The sequence below is a fragment of the Neolamprologus brichardi genome, chromosome 23 (genome assembly GCF_056152115.1).
Source record: "Neolamprologus brichardi isolate AB-2024 chromosome 23, ASM5615211v1, whole genome shotgun sequence".
NCBI lineage: Eukaryota > Metazoa > Chordata > Actinopteri > Cichliformes > Cichlidae > Neolamprologus > Neolamprologus brichardi.
In genome coordinates, this window is record NC_142125.1 from 26,261,640 (window position 1) to 26,284,921 (window position 23,282).

Sequence of the window (23,282 nt, forward strand, 5' to 3'; positions counted from 1 at the left end):
GTGAGGTCAGACACTGATGTTGGACCAGAAGGCCTGGCTCGCAGTCTCCACTTTAATTAATCTCAAAGGTGCTCTATCAGGTTGATGTCAGGAGTCTGTGAAGGCCAGTCAGGTTCTTCTACACCAAACTCGCTTATTGGCGTCTTTATGGACCTTGCTTTGTGCAGGAAGGAAGGATCCAGCTGCAAACTGTTCCCACAAAGTTAGGAGGATAAAATTGTCAAAAATGTCTCGTTATGTTGAACAATTAAGAGTTCCTTTCACGGGAACTAACCCTGCTGGCCCAACTCCTGAAAAACAATCCCAAACCCTAATCCCGCCTCCAACAAACTTTTCACTTGGCACAGTGCCATCAGACAAGTACTGTTCCTATGGCAACCCCCAAATTCAGAGCCATCAATTGGATTTTACTGCATTTAACTTAAAAAAAAGAAAGAAAAAGAAGAAACAATTGTCTGTTGTCATTAATGGCTACTCTCTTCCGTGTGAGGTGTTGCTGCACACTCTGTCTTGTTTTCCAGGTACGCAGGTATTGGGGCCACAGGCAGGTCCCAAAACAATCGGACATAAATATGAGTTACTGCACATGGAAATATGAATCTTCTTTTGATTGTTCTCCGACCTTAAGATCACACTGTCCTGCAATATTCATTTTCCTAGTAGCAAAATGGCAATCTCCATGGACATATCCTTTTGCATTTCATACCATGACTCCACTTGCTTCATTGCAGCATTACTTGATAGCTGCAATCATTCTGGGCACGGTCAGATTTTACTTCCAATCTGATAAAACTGGAGCAAAGCTTAGAGATTAACCTTAAAAGCCTTTATATGTAATCATGTTTACATTCTTTAATAGGTGGCACCATGTGACCAGGCAGTAACCGAGGGTCAAGATGTTGTCATGTCAGTGAAAGCCAGAGGCCAGCCCAAACCCATGGTTTACTGGTAAGACATCTTTTTTTCCCTCAAGGTTTTATTGCAGCTAGACATCTCAGGAGAAACCTGAAGCTTTTATTACAATCAAGGTCACTAACTGTCTCACACAAACACCCCTCCATTACGCGCCTGAGCATAAATGATTCTGACAGCCGCTTTATACTGACCCAGGCTGAAGGACAGAGTCTCGGTGAAGACAGCAGGGCGCTTCACTGTGCAAGAGATGGAAGATGGCACCAGTGAAATGAGGATTGGCTCGGCTCAGAGGTCAGATGCAGGGCTGTATGCTTGCAGGATCATCAACGAGTATGGAAGCAAACAGGCAGAGTGCAGACTGGAGGTCAGAGGTAGGTGATGAGAAACTGAACTGAATGTTTAGTCATGCCCTATCTTATAGTTCTTCCTTATATATGCTCTATTTGTGCTGTTTTCTTTTTCTTTTAATCAACCGCTGCAGCACAAACGGCGTTGACGATCACCAGGGAGGTAAAAGACGCAGCAGTGAGGGCTGGAGAATCAGCCGTGTTTGAGTGTCACATCACGGGACCTCCAGATGTGGACGTGGACTGGCTGTCCAGGGGGAAGCTGATCCAGCCTGCACTGCTCAACTGTAAGATGCACTTTGACGGAAAGAGGTAGGTCCACCTCATGTTGCTGTCACTGCAGCACATTTTATTATCTGACAGATTTTTGGTGTCATTAAAAGAAAATTAATTCATTTATTTTTCTTTATGCTATAGGTGCCGTCTCATGCTAAATTCAGTACATGAAGACGACAGTGGGACATATACTTGCAAGCTGAGCACTGCCAAAGGTGAATCATAAGCAGTGTTGTCCCTGTTGCTGAACAGAAGATGAGGTGTGATCAAAAATTTTCAGTCTGACTAAAAACCTGTGCAAATTTCCCCTTCAAAGCCATCTTCTGATGCCGCTGCTCTTTTTAAATCACCTGTACAAATCTGGGATTTTAACCTCAATGATTGTTTTCCCCAGATATTTTTAGACAGGCACAGTACAGAGTTCTTCTGTCACACTGGCCTCGTTTCGCAAATGTGGCTTGTGCCTTCTTCCTCTTCCCTAAAACGATATAATTCGGGGGTGTCAAACATAAAGCCCCAGGACTACAACTGGGCCTACAAAGACTCATGGGACATCTTACATTTTAGCTTACATTTTGGAATTTTAACTGTATTTTCATAAATTGTACTTTTTTTTCTCCTGATAAAGCCCACTCATAATACAGGAATAAAGTAATAGATAAATCATCACATCATAGATCATCACCCACTACAGAATTTTTTAACAATTTATGCACAGGGGTTTTAAATAGGTGCACCTACGGTTTCAATTTGAAAATCCGAAATCCGGAATATTCTCGAGTTACTGCATTCACAACATTTTCAGAAAACTCTCAAGTTCTAAGCTCAGAAAACTCTGAACCGCTGGTATGAATTTAAAAATTCTAGGTGACTTCCTTCCTGAGTTATCTCATTTACAAACTTAGGCGTCCATGCAGCCCGTCTACTTATCCGACTGGCCGATGGGGTGACGATAATATGTAAGGCATCAGCCTTTTGCGGTTGAGGGGTAAAGACTAAGACATACTGTTGACATTGCACTTATACTTCTTGTACTAAGATATTTCAGAGATTAAATGTGCAGTTAAATATCTTTACAGTGACAGAAAGGGAAGATGTGTGTGGCCCATAATCTATGGCCTGATCTAACTGGTTGGCTCCTTTTCTTCCCAATGAGTCTAACCTGAAGGTGGAAACATGGCAAATTTAAATCACATAAGGTTTTTTTTTATGATCACACCTTTAATTTATGCTGGGTTTTCCATTTCGTGTTTTTGTCTCCACTAGAGGGGTTTTGGTTCGTTGCTCTCCAACTTCTTTAGATGTGATTGAACATATTTCAGTGATACACTTACTAACAGGGCGCATGTGCATCTACAGAGGAGCTGACCTCGAGTGCAAAACTGATCGTCACGCCGTCCAAGGAGCCTCTGTTCACACGAAAGTTGGACATCCTGGAGGTCATCGAAGGACGCACGGCACGGTTTGACTGTAAGGTGAGCGGATCGCCTGCTCCAAGAGTCACATGGATGCATTTTGGTAAGAATCTCAAAGCGGCGGTGCGGTGTTCCTACATTTTGTTGTTTTTTTAGGCTTGTCCAAAGAAATGTTTTTTTTAATTTGTCTTTTATAACGTTCTTTCAGAGTCACAAGTGGAGGAGAGTGATAACATTCACATCCTTCAAGAGGGGGGTCGTCACTTGCTTGTCATCACCCACGTTGGCAGTGACACAGAAGGATTTTACACAGCAGTTGCTCAAAACATTCACGGAAAGTCTGAATGCACTGCTGAGCTGTACGTGCAAGAACCCCGAGCTGCCATCTCCTCTCACATGTAAGAGAAGCAGTTTGTTTCTATTTGCATCTCATCCCTAATTGTGTAATTGTTCATTCTTTGAAGGCTTTGAGAAGAAAACAAACTATTTTTAAAAAAAGATCAAAGGTTCCAGGTTTTGCTTTCTAGGGCAAAGAAAAATAGCTCAGATGGAGCGAATGCGTGTGATAAAATCAAGTCGACCTGTTCTTTTCTTCCTCCAGGTCCAAGTTGGAGAAGATGCCATCCATCCCAGAGGAACCTGAAGTGTTCGACAACGAGGTGGAGAAGAGGACCATGCCGGACTTTGTGCAGCCTCTGGCTGATGTGGAAGTGATTGAAGGGAAGGAGGCGGTGCTGAAATGCAAGGTGGCGGGCCTGCCATACCCAACTATTGCCTGGTATCACAACAGCAGGCGCATTGAGAACAGCGAGGAGCGCAAAATGACTCAGTGTAAGCAGATAAACACACAAAAATAAGCTGTTCAAAGTGGGGGAAAGATGGCGAATAAGAAACCTGTGTGTCTGTTCTCCAGACAGGGATGTCCACAGTCTGATCATTCGGAGCGCTTGTCATGCTCACGGAGGTGTTTACAAGGCTGTCATCTCCAACAAAGTGGGCAAAGCAGCCTGCTATGCTCATCTGTATGTTACAGGTAATCATAGATACACACTGTTTAATGGTGTACATTATGGATACACAATTTCCCTAATATTATTGTGAAATATATAAATATATATGTATGTTTTTGGAAACAGATATTGTTCCTGATCCTCCTGATGGGCCCCCGGTGATTGAGGCCATTACAGGAAAAACTATAACCCTCAGCTGGAAGACACCAAAGAGACTCGACCCTTCACTTGGTAGGTTCATAACACACCTGCAGGCTGGTGCAACACAGGTGTGTTGGAAAAATCATGTTTAAAGAGCTCGAACAAAGAAAGTGCTTAGGTCTCCCACTGACTTATATAAAACATTTGGAGATGATCCAATTGAAGCTAAAATTTTGTCCTAATTCGTGTGACTCTAACCTTTGACCTATGACCTTAAGGTACATTTCGAAATCCATATGATTGAAGCAGAACTGGTTCAAAGCCTTGGCTTCTAGAAGCTTTAAAAGATTTTAAAATATAGTCATGCAGTGTGTCATTTTGCACGATTGTATGGCATCACTGTGACGCTGTAGCGTGTCAAATTGGAAAAAATGAAAAGTGTGTTGTACAGCTCTCTCCATGCATTTTCACGTGAAATATTACTTGATATGGTGTCCTGAAAAGGTCAGTTTTGACCTTGGGCGCTAACAATCAAGGTCTAGGTCAAATATGTAGCCAGCCTTGGTTCCAGTGTGACCTCAGGCCTAGTATATTATTGTGAAGTTTGAAGATGATGCATAAAAAACTGTGGGTTTTTACTAATTTTAAAATCGACCTTAATCTCGACCCAATTTTCCCCAAAATGAAATCAGCTTGAGCTGTTATTGATATCTCCCATCACACACAATTTAAAAACGATGTCTTGAAAACTGTGGATGATAGACTGCTAACAAACAAACAAACTGAACTGATTACATACTCTCTCCCGTCGAGGGGAGAAAAAATACAGCATTTTTAGCACCTTAATCGTGTCTTTGCCACCAAGTAATTAAGGAGCATGTGTGTTTACAGATGCTGGCTCCTTGGTGTATGTGGTCCAGCAGCAGCCTCTGGGCTCCATCCAGTGGTCTGTTGTGGCATCAAACCTGAGGGAGACAAACTACACCGTCACCTCGCTGTCAAAGGGAGTCCGCTATGCTTTCAGAGTCCTAGCATCCACTGGGAAGATGCTTAGCAAGCCATCGCCTGCCACTGATCTAGTCCAGCTGCTGGACAGAGGTATCAAGTGTGTTTAAGAGGCTTATGCTACCACTAATCTGATAATCAACCTTAAAGGACATCATATCTACTTTTAGGACCAGTTTTGCTTTGTTTTCTTGTAACATACCTTTGACTTCTCTAGGACCGTACTTGAGGAAAGCGCCGATAATTATGGACAAGCCAGAAGTTGTGTACGTGGTTGAGAACCAGTCTGCCAACATCACCATCACGCTGAACCATGTGCATGCAGCTGTCACCTGGAAAAAGTTAGTTTATTAACCTTCCAGTGATGTCCTTGTGATGTCATTAAAATTTTTCATCTGATTTCTTCATAGCATTCATCAGGGTCTGTTTCATAAACTGGATCATATTAACCCCAAGCTTCTTGGGGTTTATTTGGCAGCCCTTATACTAAAGACTAAAACTTAAATATACAGTTCAAAAGCTTTCATGATGGCTTTAGGGGACTATTAGTGTACTTAATGCTGATCGAGACATACAGCTTGTCAGAGTAAGCCTTTCTTAGTTAAGAAAGACTATGTCGACACACATTCTGCATGTTTTACAAGTCTGGGTGCTAAACTGGCCAGCCTGCAGTCCAGACTCATCACCCACTGCCAACATTTGTAGCACAGAAAATTAAATAATGCAAAGCCCACAACGCTGTGCAACAATCAAAACAAAAAAATTGGCTTTCAAAACTACAACAGTTGGTCTCCTCTTACTGGGTTAAAGAAGACTCAGTGCAGCACACTGGTAAATATGGCCTTCTCCCAACTTTTCTGAAACCCGCTTACCTCAGGAGGGGCGTGGTGCTGGTCAGTAAGCCGGGGATGTGCGAGATGAGCATGCCGGACGATGATCAACACACCCTGAAGCTGCAGAGGGTCAGGAGCACGGACATCGGTCAGCTGGTGGTCACGGCCAGCAACCAGTTTGGCAGCGACCTGTGCACACTTCAGCTGGCCATGGCAGGTCAGTCCAGACAGGCGCACCACGTGACAAATTTAGCATTTTAGTGAGAATCCAAACAACTTTCTACTTATGTCAGCAAGACAAAGTGTGTCTTTAATATTTGATCTGTTGCTTAAAAACATCAGCTTTTATATTCATTTAGTGCCCAAAGGAAGATTGAACAACAGCGAGACCTGTTTGTCACGGCCTTTTAAGTTCCCCCAAAAAAACCATACTCCAAAAAAAAGCCATGGGGGGCAACAGGGGGTTTGTTTCAGAAAGCACCTCCGACTTTTCCAAAAGTACAATTAATTACAGATTTAAATAGCAAAACTAGCTTAAGCATATTTTTACTGTTTTAAAGAAAAAACAATAATGGATACAAATTATGATTCATAAGAATTCAACAAAAATGGCCACAACACCATAAAATGTACTCTGTATGTGCGGTCCATAGTGCTTCTCCAGCTTAGAGATGAGCTTCTTCTTTCCTCCTAATTTTCCTGCAGTGCCTCCCAAATTTGAGACCATAATGGAGGACGTAGATGTGCAAGTCGGGGAAACATGTCATCTGGCTGTTGTGGTCGAAGGAAAGCCAGATCCGGATATTCTGTGGTTTAAGGTAGTACATCCAACATTAGACTATAACTCAACTCAACTCAACTGAATACTCGGATGATTTTTTTTAGGTGAATGCTAATAGCTGATTGATCTGCTGCAGGATGATGCGCTCCTCTCGGAGAGCAGCCACTTCACATTTGTTTACGACGACCCAGAGTATTCACTTGTCGTCCTGAACGCTCAGCCCGATCACTCCGGCGTGTACACCTGCACTGCCAAGAACCTGGCCGGGTCCAACTCCTGCAAGGCCGAGCTCACAGTTCATACAGGTCTGCAGTCCAGCGATATTCTTACAGTGGTTGAAAAGATTAGGAATGTGTAAAGTTGATAAGTTTCATATTCAAAAGTATTGTGCTAACAGATTTTTCCCCCATTTGCTGATGATATTTACTGCTTAGAATCGCTAATAAAGGCTAGCTGTTGTTGAAAATTGCTCTTCTGAATCCGCACCATATTGGCGGGACCACAAGGTGTTTTGAAATTACAATGTGAAGCCATCTGTCTCTGAGCTGGCACATAAATACACCCACATATCAGTGTGTGCACCCCCCCACACACACACTCACACACACATCCATACACACAAAGCCAATAAAGATGCCTATGTTGATGCTTTTCTCCAGAGCGAAAAGAAGCAGAAGAGCCAATGGAGGATGAGGGAACCATTCTGAGGAAGATGAGGCGTTTGACAGATTACTATGACATCCACAAAGAGATAGGGAGGTGAGTGTGCGCACTCTTCCTGCCTCACATCCCGACGAGGACGAGGACACTGACGTTAATAGTTACTTGAGCGCTCAGGGTCGGCCTGGAGGGCGGGAGGTAGGGGTAGGAGCTGGTGCGGAGGGGTTGTGTGTCTGTGTGTGATGGGAGGGTGGCGGTGGGGTTAGTTGCACCTGCTTAACAACAGCAGACAGAAACGACAGATGAGTCACCAGCCACGAGAGTGGAGTGAACGCATTAGCCAATGACAGATGATTTGTTTTGGTCTAGAGACAGGCATTTACTGTGAATTGCACAGCCACTGGGATGGTAAAACAGGCAGATGAAGAAATCTGTTTTCCACCCAGTGAACAGCACGAGTACCCCAGTAATGGAGTTCAGATTATGAGTCCTCCCAAATATCACAGAAGAGTGCCTAAGGAGAATGAAAGTTAATTATACAAGGACTATTGCCCCTCCATGTCTTTCCATTGTTCTCACAAAGAAGAATTTATTAATAAAGTGGAGGGAAAGGAAGTTAGTCATTAAAGGGATTAAAGGGACCTATTATCAAGGCATATATATATATATATATATATATATATATATATATATATGGACAGAGAGACAGAGAGAGAGAGTCCTGTGAAAATCAGTTATATAGTACAATTACAAAAAGACTGACCACAACGTGGGTTGTTGGAATGGCCTGCATGGGTGAAAAGGTTCTCTCTGAAAAGAACGTGGTAGCAAAGCTTAGGTTTGCAAAGTTGCATCTGAACAAACCACCAGATTTCTGGAACAATGTGCTTTGGATAGATGGGACTAAAGTGGAAATATTTGGTCACAATGCACTGAATTTTGGAGAAAACCAAATGCAGCATAGCACCTCATACCAACTGTCAGCACATTGGTGGAGGGGTGATGATTTGGGCTTGTTTTGCAGCCACAGGACTTGGACACCTTGCAGTCATTGAGCCGACCATGAACTCCTCTTTATGCCTAGAGTCTAGAGATGTGAGGACATCAATCCAAACCTCAAACTCAGCAGCAAATCTATAACAGCAAGTCTGCCAAACAGAAGGAAGAAGTCCAGCCCTCAGGCTTAAAACAACACCTCAATGAACTGAAGCAATACTGGCAGGCATACTCGCATCTATCTATAGATGTCGCTCCATGACCCAGACGTATCGGTAATAAGTGTGGTTACATGTGTAAACTGATAATGGTCTAAAACGAATTTCCACCATACTCAGCCCAACTTTACTAACGTATTGCACCAGAACAAACTGGGTTTGTGTAAGAAATGTACAATTGGTATTTACAAAGAGAGCGCAATGACAGGATCGCATGGTAGAGGTGGCAACTGGGAAGTTTTGCAACTGACCCATAGTTCACTAGCACATAGTACAGGGAGGAGAATATTTAAGTGTACAAAGTGACCAAAGGATTGTGCTCAGTGCAATTTTGCCCTGCTTAGTAAATCTGGCCCTTAATTACTGTCATAATAATAATAATAATAATAATAATAATATTTATATTTATATTTATAACTTGTAATTTCTTAAAATCAGTCTTGAAAACAAATGGATAAAAAAACCCAACACGGCTGGCATGTACAAAACCATTAATGTCATCACTTTGTGTTTGTGGGTGCAGGGGGGCCTACTCCTATGTGAAGAGAGTAACTCGCAAGAACGGAAAGACCGAGTTTGCTGCCAAATTCATTTCTGCTCGTGGAAAGAGGAAAGCCTTGGCTCTCAGAGAGATGGAGCTTCTGTCTGAGCTGGATAACGAGAGGATTCTCTACTTCCATGACGCCTTTGAGAAGAAGAACGTGGTGGTGCTTATCACAGATTTGTATCCTTTCACTAGAACATACAGTGAAATCTGTAATCTACGGTTTACAGAAAAATGTTTTTTCCTCCTGCATCTCCGATTCACATTTTATCTTCTACATTGTCGAACAAAAGTGCACTTAAATGCATCTCAAGTACAAGATGCACAGCATTAATCCTAACGTCCCCCTGTACCCCCTGGAGGCATGAATGAAGCAGCCGAGCTTTTTCTCTCTGACTCATCGCTGCTGAGAGGAATTAGCAAGAGATAGAGTGTGGGGGAGTTTTGCTCATTTATAATTCATTTCTCATGCACCTACCAGTCGGACTATGCAATCAAGTAGCTGCTGCAGCAGCAGCTTTGTTTTTCTTTTTTCTTAACTCTTGTACAAAGATGTCACGAGGAGTTGCTGGAAAGAATGGCCAAGAAAACAACAGTCATGGAACTGCAGGTTTGTGTCTTTCTGCTGACTGCACTGCGCTTTCATTATGTAACGCGCCTTTTAGGATTCACTCCTGTTGTGTTTCATGCTACAGATCCGCAGCAGTGTTCAGCAGGTTTTGGAGGGTCTTCGCTATCTCCACCAAAAAAATATAGCTCACCTCGACATAAAGGTATGTCGCTATATAAATCCAATCCATTATTATTATTATTATTATTATTATTATTATTATCTGTCCCACCACAAGCACTGTATCAGATTTGATTGACCTTTTATGAATTCCTAATGTTGTTGTTTTTGTACACATCCCCTCTAGCCAGAAAATATTTTGATGGCAAGTCCAGGGAGTGATCAGATCCGCATTTGCGACTTCGGGAATGCCATTAAATTGGAGACTTCAGAGGAGCACTACTGCAAATACGGCACGCCAGAATATGTCGCTCCAGAGATTGTTAACCAAACTCCAGTTTCCACAGCAACAGACATATGGTCAGCCACCTGTTCTCTGGCATGGAGAAGTGACTAGGCACAGCAGGCACTATATACACTCACAGTTATCTGCAAGTCCATCAAATTTCTGTGTTTATCTGTGCTTTTATGTTGCTCTTCAAATTCCAAGTCACGTATCTGTCCTGCTCTCCCACAGGCCTGTTGGTGTCATCACTTACCTCTGGTACGCTTTCTTCTTCTTCACAGCATGTGTGTATTTAAACCCAATCAGTCAATCTGACATCTTGCTAAATAAAACACCTGTTCTTTTTTTGCTTTAGCCTGACCGGCGTGTCACCTTTTGCGGGCGAGAATGACAAAGCCACTGCTTTAAACATCAGGAACTACAATGTGGCGTTTGAGGAGAGCATGTTTTCTGACCTCTGCAAAGAAGCAAAAGGATTTGTCATCAAGCTTTTGGTGGTGGACAGACTGTAAGCATTTTGATGCCTCTTAGTTTTGTACCATAAAAATACTGCATATGAACCAACTGTGCTACAGTTCACAGATTAAACATGTCTGAACTGTAACTGTGTCCCAAACCTAGGAGGGCAAGTGCCATCGAGTGCCTTCGTCATCCTTGGTTCAAGGTAAGCTATCACTGGAACATCTACCATCCTGCTGACTGTGTCACTGATTCATGAGATGTAGTTATGTCTCTGTTAATGGTGCCCCCACCTATTGTTTTGTCTTGCAGTCACCAACAAACAAAAGCATCAGCACAGCTATGCTAAAACAAGTTTTGGCTCGAAGGCGATGGCAGGTAACAGACGACAAAACGTTCATTTAGCATTTGGAAATCAGGGTGAAATGCATAAAGACACCACGGGCTGATTCCTGCTGAGGGATTGAGGCTTGTTTTTGAATAGATTTATCATGTTTCTCCAAACATGATGCTTTATGGACAAACATCTCCACTTTGGTCTTGTCTGTCCAAATGACATTGTTCCAGAAGTCTTGGGGTTTGTTCAGATGCAGCTTTACAAACCTAAACCATGCTGTCATGTTCTTTTGAGAGACAAGAGGTTTTCTCCTAGCAGCCCTTCCAAAAAGGCGATACTTGTTCATTTTTTTCTAATTGTACTCTCATGAACTTTGACATTTAACATGCAACCTGAGGCTTTTAGATTCTTCGGTCGCTCTTCGGTTTACAGTTAAATAAGTGGTTAAAATGATTTGCACTCTGCTTTTATTCACACTTTATACAGAGTTTTGGAAACAGGGGCGTACTTGGATTAGAGACTAATCCCACAAAATCCTCTGCTAACTATTTCAGCGTTCCCTCATCAGTTATAAATCCAAAATGGTGATGCGGTCCATCCCTGAGCTCCTAGATGACTCAAGCAGCCATGTCTCCATTGCTGTGGCCCGGCATTTAAAAGAAGGCTCCCCGCTACCCTCCTCTTCGTCTGATTCAGATGCAGATGTGGATGAGCTTCCCTTTATTCCTATGCCACTGTCCATGGTTTTCTCGGGTTCCAGGGTCTCCCTCAATGAGATCCCGGGGGATGTAGATGTTACGGGACAGCACGGTTTCATTGCAGATGGGACAAGGAAAAAGGAAAGCATAGGTGCAAATAATAGAGGAGGGACTACTAAATGCATAAAAGATGAAGACATAACCCCAAATGAGGCGCAAACAGAAAATATAAAACGAGCTCTCTTGAAAAAAGGATCAAGTGTGGAGTCAGACGAATGCCAGACAAAAGCCAGGCGGTCTACAATGAGGAGGGGGAGTTCTGCCGATTCAGCGCTGCTTCTCCACATTGACCCAGAAGAAGAAAGTGCAGAAAAGGAATTAGAAGAAAGAAACAAGAGTTTGAAAAAGGCTGTTTCCATGGAACTACCCAATCGCAGTCCAAGCCCTGGGGCTACAAATTTAAGCCAGGAGGATTACGCCCTAAAACTGGAACTGATGAGACAACGGCTGCTCAGAGGAGGAAACGTGGACAAAAATATGAGTGGCCTTCGAGGGCCCCTTTTTGAAACACTCGGCATTGAAGATGAGAGGCAAACAGGATCCCTTGATCGGAATTTGAGGAGATCAAGAACTGGGCCGTCAACCCTCGTCAGAGCAGCTTCCTCTGAGAGTCCAGGAGAAGACACGCCAAAGACCAAAGTTTTTCGCAAAAGTACCTCTTTCACTCAGGGGGATTCTGAGCCCATGCCCCTGCACCGAAGGTTTGGAGCCCCCTTAGAGATACCATCTGTGGGTAGTTCTAGCATAGTAGGGAAGAAGCTCCAGGAGGCAACTTCGATGTCTGCACTAACAGAAGACACAAAAGCAGAGTCTGCCTCAACCACAGCACAGGGAAGACCAGACCAGTCCCAAATAGAAGGGGCAGACAAAGAAGAATGTGATTTTGCATATCCTTCTGTTATTACTCCTATAATAATAATAGAGGAGGAGGAGGATGAAGAGGAGAGGAAAGAAAACCAGGCATTACATATCAGCAAGCAGAAAGTGAAAGACAAGGAAATGTCACAGAGTAGTGCAGAAGCATCATTTGCAGGGCAGTCTCAAACATCTGACAAACCCCAATCCAAGGATCCTTCTACTATAGCCAAAACAAAGTCTGCAGATGCATCTTCATCCCCGGAACATCCAGCAGTATTTGCCAAAGTAGCAACACCTGAGCGATCTCCAGGTTCTGTCTCTTCTTCATCAAACCCAGACCTTCCTTCCATCCCTCGCCAGCTTATTCTCAGAACAGACATCAAAGACATTGACTCAGAGGAGCTCTTTGAAGCGAGGTTTAAAAAGCGAGAATCATCTTTGACCCGTGGCCTCAAAAAACTCACCAGAAACAAATCGGAGGAGAAATCGCCTGTATTAAGTAGAAAAGCAAATGAGGGGGCTGAAGAGATTTATAGGCCTGCACCAAGAGGGGCGCCTCTAGAAATGGTATCGTCAGGACTTAAGGAGAAATCGAAATCTGTTCAAGATTTAAGAAGAGATGACCAAGAAACAGGCCTTGGTTTAATTGGAAGGTTTTCCTTGCGGGCCAAGAGGTCACCATCCACTGAGAAGAAGGTTCAGAAATCACAAGAAGATAAGCAACCCAATGTGCAGGAAACGGCTAAAAACAAGAGAGTGTCTTGGGCTGTTGGTCGCAGTAAGTCTTTGGATACAAAGGAACTGAATGGTGGAGGGACACAGAAGAATGTGGATGACAGGGAGCGAGGAAAAGCTGAGGAGTCGTCTGTATCTGCCATGAGGCGTAAGTTTGAGTCCAAAGTGGCAGGAATCTCTGCCAAACTAAGGACTCAGTCAGAGGAGAGGAACAATAAAGACACAGAGAAGGAGCTGGCTCAAGGGGATTTAAACAAGGTCACAGACTCTCCTGTCCTGGCAATGAAACAGAGGTTTGAGAACAAAGTGGCAGGAATATCTGCAAAAATACGCAGTCAGTCTGAAGAGAGAAAAGGAGATTCAGAGGGAAAGCGCACACCCCTGTTTACCCGCCACCGTCACTCTCAGTCTGAGGGCCGCGGACTCAAAGGAATGGGTATCCCTGAGAATCAGCTAGCAAAACAAACTGGCGCATCAGGGTCTAAGGAATCAGTTGAATCCACTTCTAGTATCCATTCTGAGAGTGAGAGAAGGTCACGGTGGGACAGGTGGGGTTTGACAAGGGGCAAGAAAGACAAAACGCCGTCCCAATCTGATTTGCCCTCAAGCGTCCCCATAGAAGAGACAAAAAGCCAACAGTTTGTCCGCTCTGCTTCAGATTTTGCTCCAGTGTTTCACATCAAATTGAAAGACCACGTCCTGCTGGAGGGGGAACCTGTCACTCTTAGCTGCCTTCCAGCTGGTAGCCCACAACCACAAATTACATGGATGAAAGGTAGCTTTATCAATTATCAAAATAATGTAAATAGTGCAGATAATTCGTTAATGCTTTTGTGTATTCTAGATCGGAAACCACTGGAGGTGGATGACAGAGTCAACCTAATCTCCCACCCAGATGGAAGACAGCTTGTAATGATCAGAAAGACCACCTATAAGGACGCCGGGGTTTACGAATGTGTAGCATCCAACCCCATAGCTACTATTACTACCTCCTGTGCTCTTTCCATAGCTTGTAAGTCGCTTGTCTGTTCCATAACTATTTAAGTTTTAGTTAAATTTTTGTTTTATAGAATGGAAAAAATACCTATATATTTCTACACCCTCTCCTGCAATTGTCATGAGTGGGGACGTTAGCAATAAAGACTAAAAATGTTTTTTGTACCAGTCTGTTAAATATATTGATTAGAAGTTGCAGAAGTTGTAAAGGTGAACATTTTTAGATGGTAGTGTATGGGGATCTTACTTTTGGAGCAGTGTCTCAAGTGGTCATTTGAGGAACTGCAGTTTTCCAGTACACCATTTCCAGCCCCATACATTGAAGCAGCAACAGAACATGAACTTAGCACTCTTCACAGAGGAAGAGCTGCTCATTTTCCTGTCAGACATACAGTAATTTTCATAATGTGATGCATTTTACATTATTGAATTTTAATTGCACTGAGAATGGTATGAATAATAACACTAAAATGAACATCATTGCCAATGGATTCATTTTACAGTAGATTAACTTAATGGATTTTTGGGATTTTCTCATAATTATCACCTATTAAAAGTAAATGATACCGTATTCCCTGCAGTTTTGTACATGATGATCAAAACCAACTGGGGCAGGGCATACTCTAAACTTCAATCATGCCTTTGCACAAAGAGGCTATATTAAGAGCAGCAGTCTGCTTACAAATGCAACAGAAAAAATGAGACTTTTGGGGCTTTGGTGGAATATTTCTTAGATGTCAGGTGAAGTCGATTGCTTTTGAATGTTTTCCTACAGATTTGGCCGTGTAGTATTACTTGAGACAGCTTATCTCCCTTCCATTGTCTTGCTAGTGGGCCATCGTAAAAGGAAATGTTTTGTGGAAATAGAGCACTAAATTATCCTGTCATGTTTGGTTTCATTTAATTGCAACTCAATTAAATGAAACCAAACAATTGAACTGTTTTATATTTTCATATAAGTCAGTGATCAGATCTGTTACATAAATCTAATATAAACTAAACAACAACCATGATGAAGATTAAACATGGCAGAGGAAATCTGCAGTTTATAGAAAAAGAAAGTAACAATAATCGAACATGAAAACATTTTAGCATTGAATATCAAACACAAAAGGCAGTAAAGTGCAATGAAAAAAAACATCCACCCGTGAGCGATGATTAATAATCGAATAGCAATAATACCAAGAATTAGCACTGTTAGCACCAGGTAGCGCCTTTTACCAAGGTTTGAACACAGCTGAAAATTGCTCACATATATTTATTCAGACAAATAAGACTAATCTCACAAACCTGTAAAATCACAAACAACTAAAAGAGCCTACTGGGATCAGACCTGTGAAATCATGTGTCTTGCTATATGGAATTAAAATGATCAGTAGTAGCTATGGTAGTTAAAAATATTTTTCCCACATACAGCAAGTGATGATAGTCCTATAGTTTGGCCACCAAAAAGGCTTCTGTAGAGACAATGTGACATACTCCAAAATCCAAGTCCACTGGAAGTCATGCAATATGCAATATGCATTTAGCTAAAACCATCAATTTTTCAATATCACGTTAGGATTTTAGCACTCTATGTATATTTAGCTATTAAAAGCTAATGGTAGCTATTTATTTGCAAGCTACTATAGTTAGGCAACAAAACGATAACAGTTTAGGTACTAAAATGATATATCTATAGAAATATGGTAGTTTAAAACTGATATTTGGTAAGTAAGTAAGAATATTTACTGTAAAGGCCCCAGAATATTATTCTTGCTTATGCTTCCCATGTAGCTTCAACATTGCCCACTTTGAGTGCTTGAAAGGCTCATTTCTTTAGTTCAGTTCATCTCAGTTCATTAGTCTGTTGGTGCTGCCTGCTGATATACGATTTGTAAGACTGATACCGATATTTGGTGATTTAAAAATCCAGTATATTGGTCACTATTTTTTTCTTCTTCTTTTAAACACAAATAGATTTCCTGCGATTTCTTATGTGTAGGTATTTGTGAATCCTTACTAAGATAATTGGCAGTCCTTACAGTGTATACTTACATTACTTCTTGTTTTCCTCTTTCCTTAAATTCCAACTCTTTTTTATCTTCATCCAATGAAGGTGTCCCCAAACGACCAGGGACCCCTGAAGTTCCTCAGACTTATAACAACACAGCCCTGGTGCTGTGGAAGCCATCTGAGACAAAATCTCCATGCAGCTACATTCTGGAAAGAAAAACAGAGGGTGAGTTATTATTCTATAAGTTTTTCTCCTTAGAAATACTTCTGATTAGAGGAGATCATTGTTCACTTTGTTCACATTGTTTGTTTAAAAAAAAAATTCCCTTTGTGTACTGTGTCATTATGGCCTTTCACATCAGGATAAAATAATTTAACTAAAGTTTTAAGTTCCTAAGAGGTAACTTTTGTAAGGTTTTTAACCCAGTGAGGAGAATTCTCCAGAGATGATAGTTTGCAAATCTACAGACACCATTTAGATGGAGAAAGTGACTCAGTCCATGAGGGATTAGTGAGTGTACCAGAGCTGCTGTCAGAATTTTTTTTTTATTATGGCCAATGAATCATCATTTGGCAGATGAAGAAGGGAGTAGATTCTGAATTTATAACTGATCATTGATCAAAAAAGAAAGTAATCTTTGGCAGGCAGAATTAATGTACGTTCTCACAAAACACTGTGCCACTACCTAATTTACATTTTAATTCAGGTCTGATTCGCCGTGCTTTTACAGAAAATGAGATGTAATGACAGATTATTTTTCTGGGCGATCGTGGCTCAAGAGTTGGGAGTTCGCCTTGTAATCGGAAGATTGCCGGTTCGAGCCTCGGCCTGGACAGTCTCGGTCGTTGTGTCCTTGGGCAAGACACTTCACCCGTTGCCTACTGGTGGTGGTCAGAGGGCCCGGTGGCGCCAGTGTCTGGCAGTCTCGCCTCTGTCAATGCGCCCCAGGATGGCTGTGGCTACAATGTAGCTTGCCATCACCAGTGTATGAATGGGTAGATGACTGGTTGTGTAAAGCGCTTTGGGGTCCTTAGGGATGAGTAAAGCGCTATACAAAATACAGGCCATTTACCATTTTACCATTTCAGGAGGCAAACTGAACACAGGCTTCTTATTCACAAAATCACTACTTTATGTGTTGATCAATGCTGCCATCTGTTGTTATATTAATTAAACTACTTCTTTTTTCTTTGGTTGTTTTTCTGTTCAAAGAGGACAAAATAGAAAAATGTTGCATTAATGTATTCACCTTTGTTTTCTAATAATAAACCAAGCATTTTTATACCTAGAATCATTCGTACAATATGTAAAATTAAATAAATACCAATCAAAATTCAGTATTTAGTTTCATATCACCTTATAGCAACTTCTTATACTCTTTATTTCCTTTCCGTCCTGCAGGTGATTCGAACTGGTTAACTGTAGCCACCGGAATTGCCGACTGCTACTACAATGTCACAGACCTGCCACCAGGTGGCACCTTCAAGTTCCGCGTGGCCTGTGTGAACAAGGCCGGACAGGGGCCGTACAGCAACTGTTGTAGCCCAGTTAGCATGGCGCCCACAGGTATAATACTGCCAGCCAAAGAGTGAACATACATGGACAAAAAGCTGCACAGAGCCAGAAAAACAAAACTGTTCTAAAAGCATCACACCAAAGCACAAGCCTATGGATTAAATCCCATCGTGTGTCACAATATTAGCAAGCCCAAGTGAACTGCATTCCCTCCAATAGCCAGCAAAGGGAAACTCCTTCTCTTTTTAGTGACCATATTAATGAGCATACTTTATGTATGACTCTTTGTTAATGGGTTAATGGACTTAATTGCCACGTAGCTGTCCCTGAGTCTGTTTGTGCTGGAAGTTTCTACCTCTTAAAAGGGAGTTTTTCCTTTCCACCATCACCAAGTACTTGCTCAAAGGTACACGGCAAATCCAGCATGTCCAAATTAACGCTGTCAGATTTGATTTCAACACTATTAAAGTGTCTATATGGGTCCACACCAGAGAGTGTTAATTTAACTCTTTTTGGAGAGTTGGTACGTTAGCTCTTATTTAGTGTTAAACACCAAATCTGTCTGGAGTTGATAATTTAACACTTACTAATGCTAACTAGGTGTTAAGAGTTTATATATTAACTCTCAAAGAGTATTTTAGTTTAACTACGTAAGAGTTATCTTCTAATTAATTCTAAAAAGCGGGAATTATACTCTTCTGAACTTCTAGAAATTTATTTTGGAAATAAACATTTACTAAAAAGACGCAATGGTTTTTTAAAAACATTTATTCTGAACTGTGCACCACAATTTCAAAACATTTTCTGAAAGATGTAACAGTGTACATGTTCTCACTTTCATTAGAATTTTGTTTATCAAAAGGTCTGACATAGGTGAGCTGGTAAATGCAAATAACAGCATTCTCATCACTTATTTCTTCAATAAAATATGCATGTCCTTCATTCATCACTTTGTGGAACTTCAACACACTTCTGCTCTCCCCCATATTCCATCTTCACAAGCATATCCTATGTGGAGATTGAATAAAAATTAGCTGACACTAATTAATGGCACAAATCAATTGCAGCACGGTAAAAAAAAGGAATCCTTTTTGAGCCATTACTTGTGTAAGGTATTTTCCCAAAAGACAAGGACACAGGCAACAGGTAATACTGAACTAAATGTAAAACCTCAACCTTTTTCATTTTTACCTAAACCGTGTGCACAAAACTCTGGAGGGATCTAAATGCTAACGTAGAACCCAGTCAGGACGTCTGCTACTGCTGTTTGCTAGTTGTTGTTTTTTTAAGGGAGATCATTTTCAGGCTTGAAGTAGCACCATTATACCAACATTTCACATTCTAGACATTGTTTTAGGTGTATTTGACCAAAAATTTGACTGAAAATTCACATGCAAGCTTTTTTTCAAGGCTGTGGTATTTGCCCGCAAACAATACCTTTCAGCTAGCTAAAACAGAATATTATGCTATCACCGAGCAACATGGCTAATGCCTTTCACACAGCTTTGTCTCAACGCCAAAGAGCCACAGAAGTAAAAGCTAATAATAATAATTGAAACAACCTTTGAAGAAATGACTTACCAAGCATGGCAAACAACTCAAATATGTAGAGCAAAATGTTCTGAAACGGCTTCACTTCAGCTTCAATTGGAGCCGTGCTGGGGGCGGACAGTGTTGCCAACTCCTCAGTAAGGAAAATCGCTATTGGTTGTCCTAAAAGTCGCTAGAAGTCGCTAAATGACGTCATCACCTAATTTGCATAATTGGTCATGCTAATGTAATTGTAACCTACGCTGCTGAAGAGAGAAATAACATCGTGGACGAGACATAAAGTGAGCAAAAAACGTCCTAAATGCATTTAGAATTTATTTAGAACTACAAATTAAATTTCTTTTAGCAATTATTGTTTTTTGTAATGTCTTTCACGTCTTTTTTTAGCGACTTTTTTTAGAAAAAAAGTCGCTAGGGGGTCTGAAAACTCGCTAAATATAGCGACAAAGTCGCTAAGTTGGCAACACTGGGGGCGGAGTCTGTGAATTTACTCTATTGGTGTCATAGCCCCTGTAGGAGTTCAGAGTTAAGAGGTCAAGAGTTAATGTTTCCATTGTGATACCTACAGATTTGACATAGAAACACTCATTTTTAACACTCGATTTTAACTACTATCATTTTACACCTCAGAGTTACATTAAAAGAATGTGACTCTACTTAGAGTAAAATTAACTCTACTTTTGCAAGAAGACTACTAACACCAAAACATTTAACACTTTTGAATTTGCTGTGTAGTTGTCTGATTTTGGGGGTTCTTCTGGGGTGTCTTTATCTTGATTTTAGACCTGGTAAGTCTGTCATTGACAAGATGCTACCCTAGGATCAGTATCCGATGCTTTTCAGTCAGATCCAGTCTTTTCTATAATATCTGGTTTAAAACTAAGCAAGACTTTGAGAGTCAAAATGCTAACTTGTGGCAGCTCCTTCCATTTTTTATATACAGTCTATAACAAAATCATGAAAATCCTGTATTTTCATTAACTGGTAGTGCCACAGCATAGTATGAAATGCATCCAGACCACATACATTGTCTCAAACCAAACACAAACAAATGTAAGAAAGCTACGCAACAAACAACATGTTTAAAAAATGTAGTTTGGTAAAAGCTGCTAATATACTGAGTAAATAATTCATGTATTTAATCTGTCACTCTATTTTCACAGTTGGAGGAGCTTCACCTACCGTTGCTGTTGTAAAGACAGCCCCAACCCCACCTACGCCTGTGATTACCTCCTCAGTGACATTCCCTTCACACAAACCAGTCCAAAATAGCGTTCCCAGATCAACGGTCTCCACCATCACCTCCACTTCCTCTACTCCAAAACATGAAGCCCTCACTGATGCATCCTCTCTTCAATCTGCTTCTCCATCATCTAAAATTGTGGTGACGCCTACCCCTCTAACCTCCTTGCCTTCCGGCCCTTCAACAAACCCTTTGTTGCCATCTGCAGGTGCAACAGTGGATGACACACAAAAAATAAGCCCCACTCTCCCTTCATCAGCCACCTCCAAAGCAACCTCTCCCTTTGTCCTCCCCAAACCTCAGAGTCCAGTAAATGTGGTGACTCCTATGACACAGACTGCAGCTGTATTACCCCCACCTTCTCTTGTAAACCCACCTTCAACCCCCACAAAACCAACCGTGTCCTCAGTACCCACATATGTCCCCACGATCACTGCTACTGCTCGTGTGGCCCCGACTCCGGTGTCCTTTACACCACAAGTACTACAGACCTCCAGCTTGAGTCCCATCGGTGATGGAGCCAGTACCCCCGCCAGAGGCACCCCATCGGGACGCGCTACACCCTCTACTGCTCTACGACAGGGAGTTCCACAGAAACCGTACACTTTCCTAGATGAGAAAGCGAGGTGAGATATATATATTGTCCTTTTGGGGAAAAAAGACAAATCTTGCAAAAAAACATCAGAGTTAGAATAACAAGAAATTCAGAAGCTGGTGAATCAAAGAGATGTTGAGTCTGCTGTTGAATTTATATTTGTTTGACGTTACTCTGAAAGTTATAACTTGAGAAAAAATCTATGCACATGGTCAAGCTTTTATTTGCGTTGTGCAAAGTAATCAGGACTTATCATTGGCAGGGGTCGGTTTGGAGTCGTCCGAGAGTGCAGAGAGAATGCGACGGGTAAAATCTACATGGCAAAGATCATTCCCTACATTCAAGAGAACAAGCAGGAGATCCTGAAGGAGTATGAAATCCTGAAATCTCTTCACAATGAAAAAGTCATGGGTCTCCACGAAGCCTACATCACACCACGCTACCTGGTGCTGGTGGCAGAGTACTGCACTGGCAAAGAGCTGCTATACAGCCTTATAGACAGGTAGGATGGTGGATATGTTGACTCACACTGACGCACAAACTCAGACAAACCTGCATAGCAGGAGTCTGGAAAGAAGATTCTTACTTGGAGTCATTAAGGTTGAAAAGGAGGTTGTTATTTGATTCTGCTTTAAGTTGTATTTTACAACAAGGCTGTATTCGGGAGCAGCAGAGATAAGCTAGGAGTGGAGTGGGTTGCAAAGTGGCTTGAAGATATAAAATAAATATGCCCTAAATGAGATTGATTGCATAAAAGCATATCAGCTGAGCTCTCAGGTGATGTAGGCTGGCAATGAATCAGTCTTTCATCAATCTCTCAACACTTTAAATTTAAATTAGCATTAATTTATTCAGGATATGCTGCTTGAACTCTCCCTGTCTGTGTCCTATAATCGCATGTGAACCTCCTCTTTCACTGACAAAAAGGTTTCGTTACTCTGAAGACGATGTGGTGGGATACCTGGTCCAGATTGTCCAGGGGGTCGAGTACCTCCACAACCGCCGCATCCTCCATCTGGACCTCAAGCCTGACAACATCATGGTGACCAACCTCAACGCCATCAAGATTGTGGACTTGGGGAGCGCGCAGACCTTCAACCCCCTCAGCCTCAAGCAGCAGGAATCAGGACCAGGAACGCTGGAGTACATGGGTAAGGATTAAGAGATGCAGGCTCTACATACTTAATATTTTCGATGGAAGGATTTTCTATTAAATCTGAAAAAAAATCTTTTCTAAATTTTCATCCTCTGATAAATTTGATCCAAGCTCCTGAGATGGTGAAAGGCGAAGTGGTTGGTCCTCCTGCAGATATTTGGACTGTTGGCATTGTCACCTACATTATGTAAGTTTTGTGTTTACTTCGTGCCACTAATGACCTTTACCCTTAACGCCAGAGTGAATAGGATGACTTGTATTTAAATTCAGTCAAACCAATACGGTGGCACGGTGGTTAGCACTGTTGCCGCACAGCAAGAAGGTCCTGAGTTCAATTCCAACATCAGGCCGGGGTCTTTCTGTGTGGAGTTTGCATGTTCTCCCCGTGTTTGCGTGGGTTCCCTCCGGGCACCCCGGCTTCCTCCCACCGTCCAAAGACATGCAGCTTGTGGGGATAGGTTAATTGGAAAATCCAAATTGTCACTAGCTGTGAATGTGCGAATGAATGTGAGTGCGAATGGTTGTCTGTCCCTGTGTGTTGGCCCTGCGACAGACTGGCGACCTGTCCAGGGTGTACCCCGCCTCTCGCCCTATGACAGCTGGGATAGGCTCCAGCGCCCCCCGCGACCCTGAAAAGGATAAGCGGAAGCGAATGGATGGACCAATACGATGTTTTGTATATTTACATTTTGGAATAAGCAACCTGACTGTTTATTTTTTCCATGTCTCTTCAACCAGGCTTAGTGGTCACCTCCCCTTTGAAGATAAGGACCCTCAGCATGTTGAATCCAAAATCCTGATGGCCAAGTTTGACCCAACGAAACTGTACCCAAATGTGTCTCAAAGTGCCTCTGCATTTCTCAAGAAGATGTTGAGCAGTTACCCATGGTGATTATCATTTAAAAAAAGTTGATTCTAAGTTTTTT

General features: G+C 42.0%; 1 protein-coding gene across 6 annotated transcripts in view; it reads left to right on the top strand.

Annotated features, from left to right (window-relative positions):
• Positions 1–23,282, top strand: part of LOC102780512 (striated muscle preferentially expressed protein kinase-like) — a 61,115-nt gene that overhangs the window by 36,289 nt on the left and 1,544 nt on the right. For all 6 annotated transcript variants that reach the window (XM_087836440.1, XM_087836441.1, XM_087836443.1 and 3 more), the window contains 32 exons: positions 860–948; positions 1,111–1,286; positions 1,397–1,574; positions 1,680–1,753; positions 2,898–3,056; positions 3,162–3,351; positions 3,555–3,784; positions 3,867–3,986; positions 4,090–4,194; positions 4,996–5,202; positions 5,327–5,450; positions 5,987–6,159; positions 6,648–6,760; positions 6,860–7,028; positions 7,383–7,482; positions 9,121–9,321; positions 9,694–9,751; positions 9,837–9,914; positions 10,059–10,231; positions 10,389–10,415; positions 10,513–10,665; positions 10,779–10,821; positions 10,929–10,994; positions 11,508–14,079; positions 14,149–14,316; positions 16,399–16,521; positions 17,698–17,862; positions 20,526–21,231; positions 21,463–21,702; positions 22,128–22,351; positions 22,468–22,543; positions 23,095–23,244. In XM_087836440.1, the coding sequence (XP_087692566.1) occupies positions 860–948; positions 1,111–1,286; positions 1,397–1,574; positions 1,680–1,753; positions 2,898–3,056; positions 3,162–3,351; positions 3,555–3,784; positions 3,867–3,986; positions 4,090–4,194; positions 4,996–5,202; positions 5,327–5,450; positions 5,987–6,159; positions 6,648–6,760; positions 6,860–7,028; positions 7,383–7,482; positions 9,121–9,321; positions 9,694–9,751; positions 9,837–9,914; positions 10,059–10,231; positions 10,389–10,415; positions 10,513–10,665; positions 10,779–10,821; positions 10,929–10,994; positions 11,508–14,079; positions 14,149–14,316; positions 16,399–16,521; positions 17,698–17,862; positions 20,526–21,231; positions 21,463–21,702; positions 22,128–22,351; positions 22,468–22,543; positions 23,095–23,244 (7,430 nt within the window). The remainder of the gene's footprint in view (positions 1–859; positions 949–1,110; positions 1,287–1,396; positions 1,575–1,679; positions 1,754–2,897; positions 3,057–3,161; positions 3,352–3,554; positions 3,785–3,866; positions 3,987–4,089; positions 4,195–4,995; positions 5,203–5,326; positions 5,451–5,986; positions 6,160–6,647; positions 6,761–6,859; positions 7,029–7,382; positions 7,483–9,120; positions 9,322–9,693; positions 9,752–9,836; positions 9,915–10,058; positions 10,232–10,388; positions 10,416–10,512; positions 10,666–10,778; positions 10,822–10,928; positions 10,995–11,507; positions 14,080–14,148; positions 14,317–16,398; positions 16,522–17,697; positions 17,863–20,525; positions 21,232–21,462; positions 21,703–22,127; positions 22,352–22,467; positions 22,544–23,094; positions 23,245–23,282) is intronic.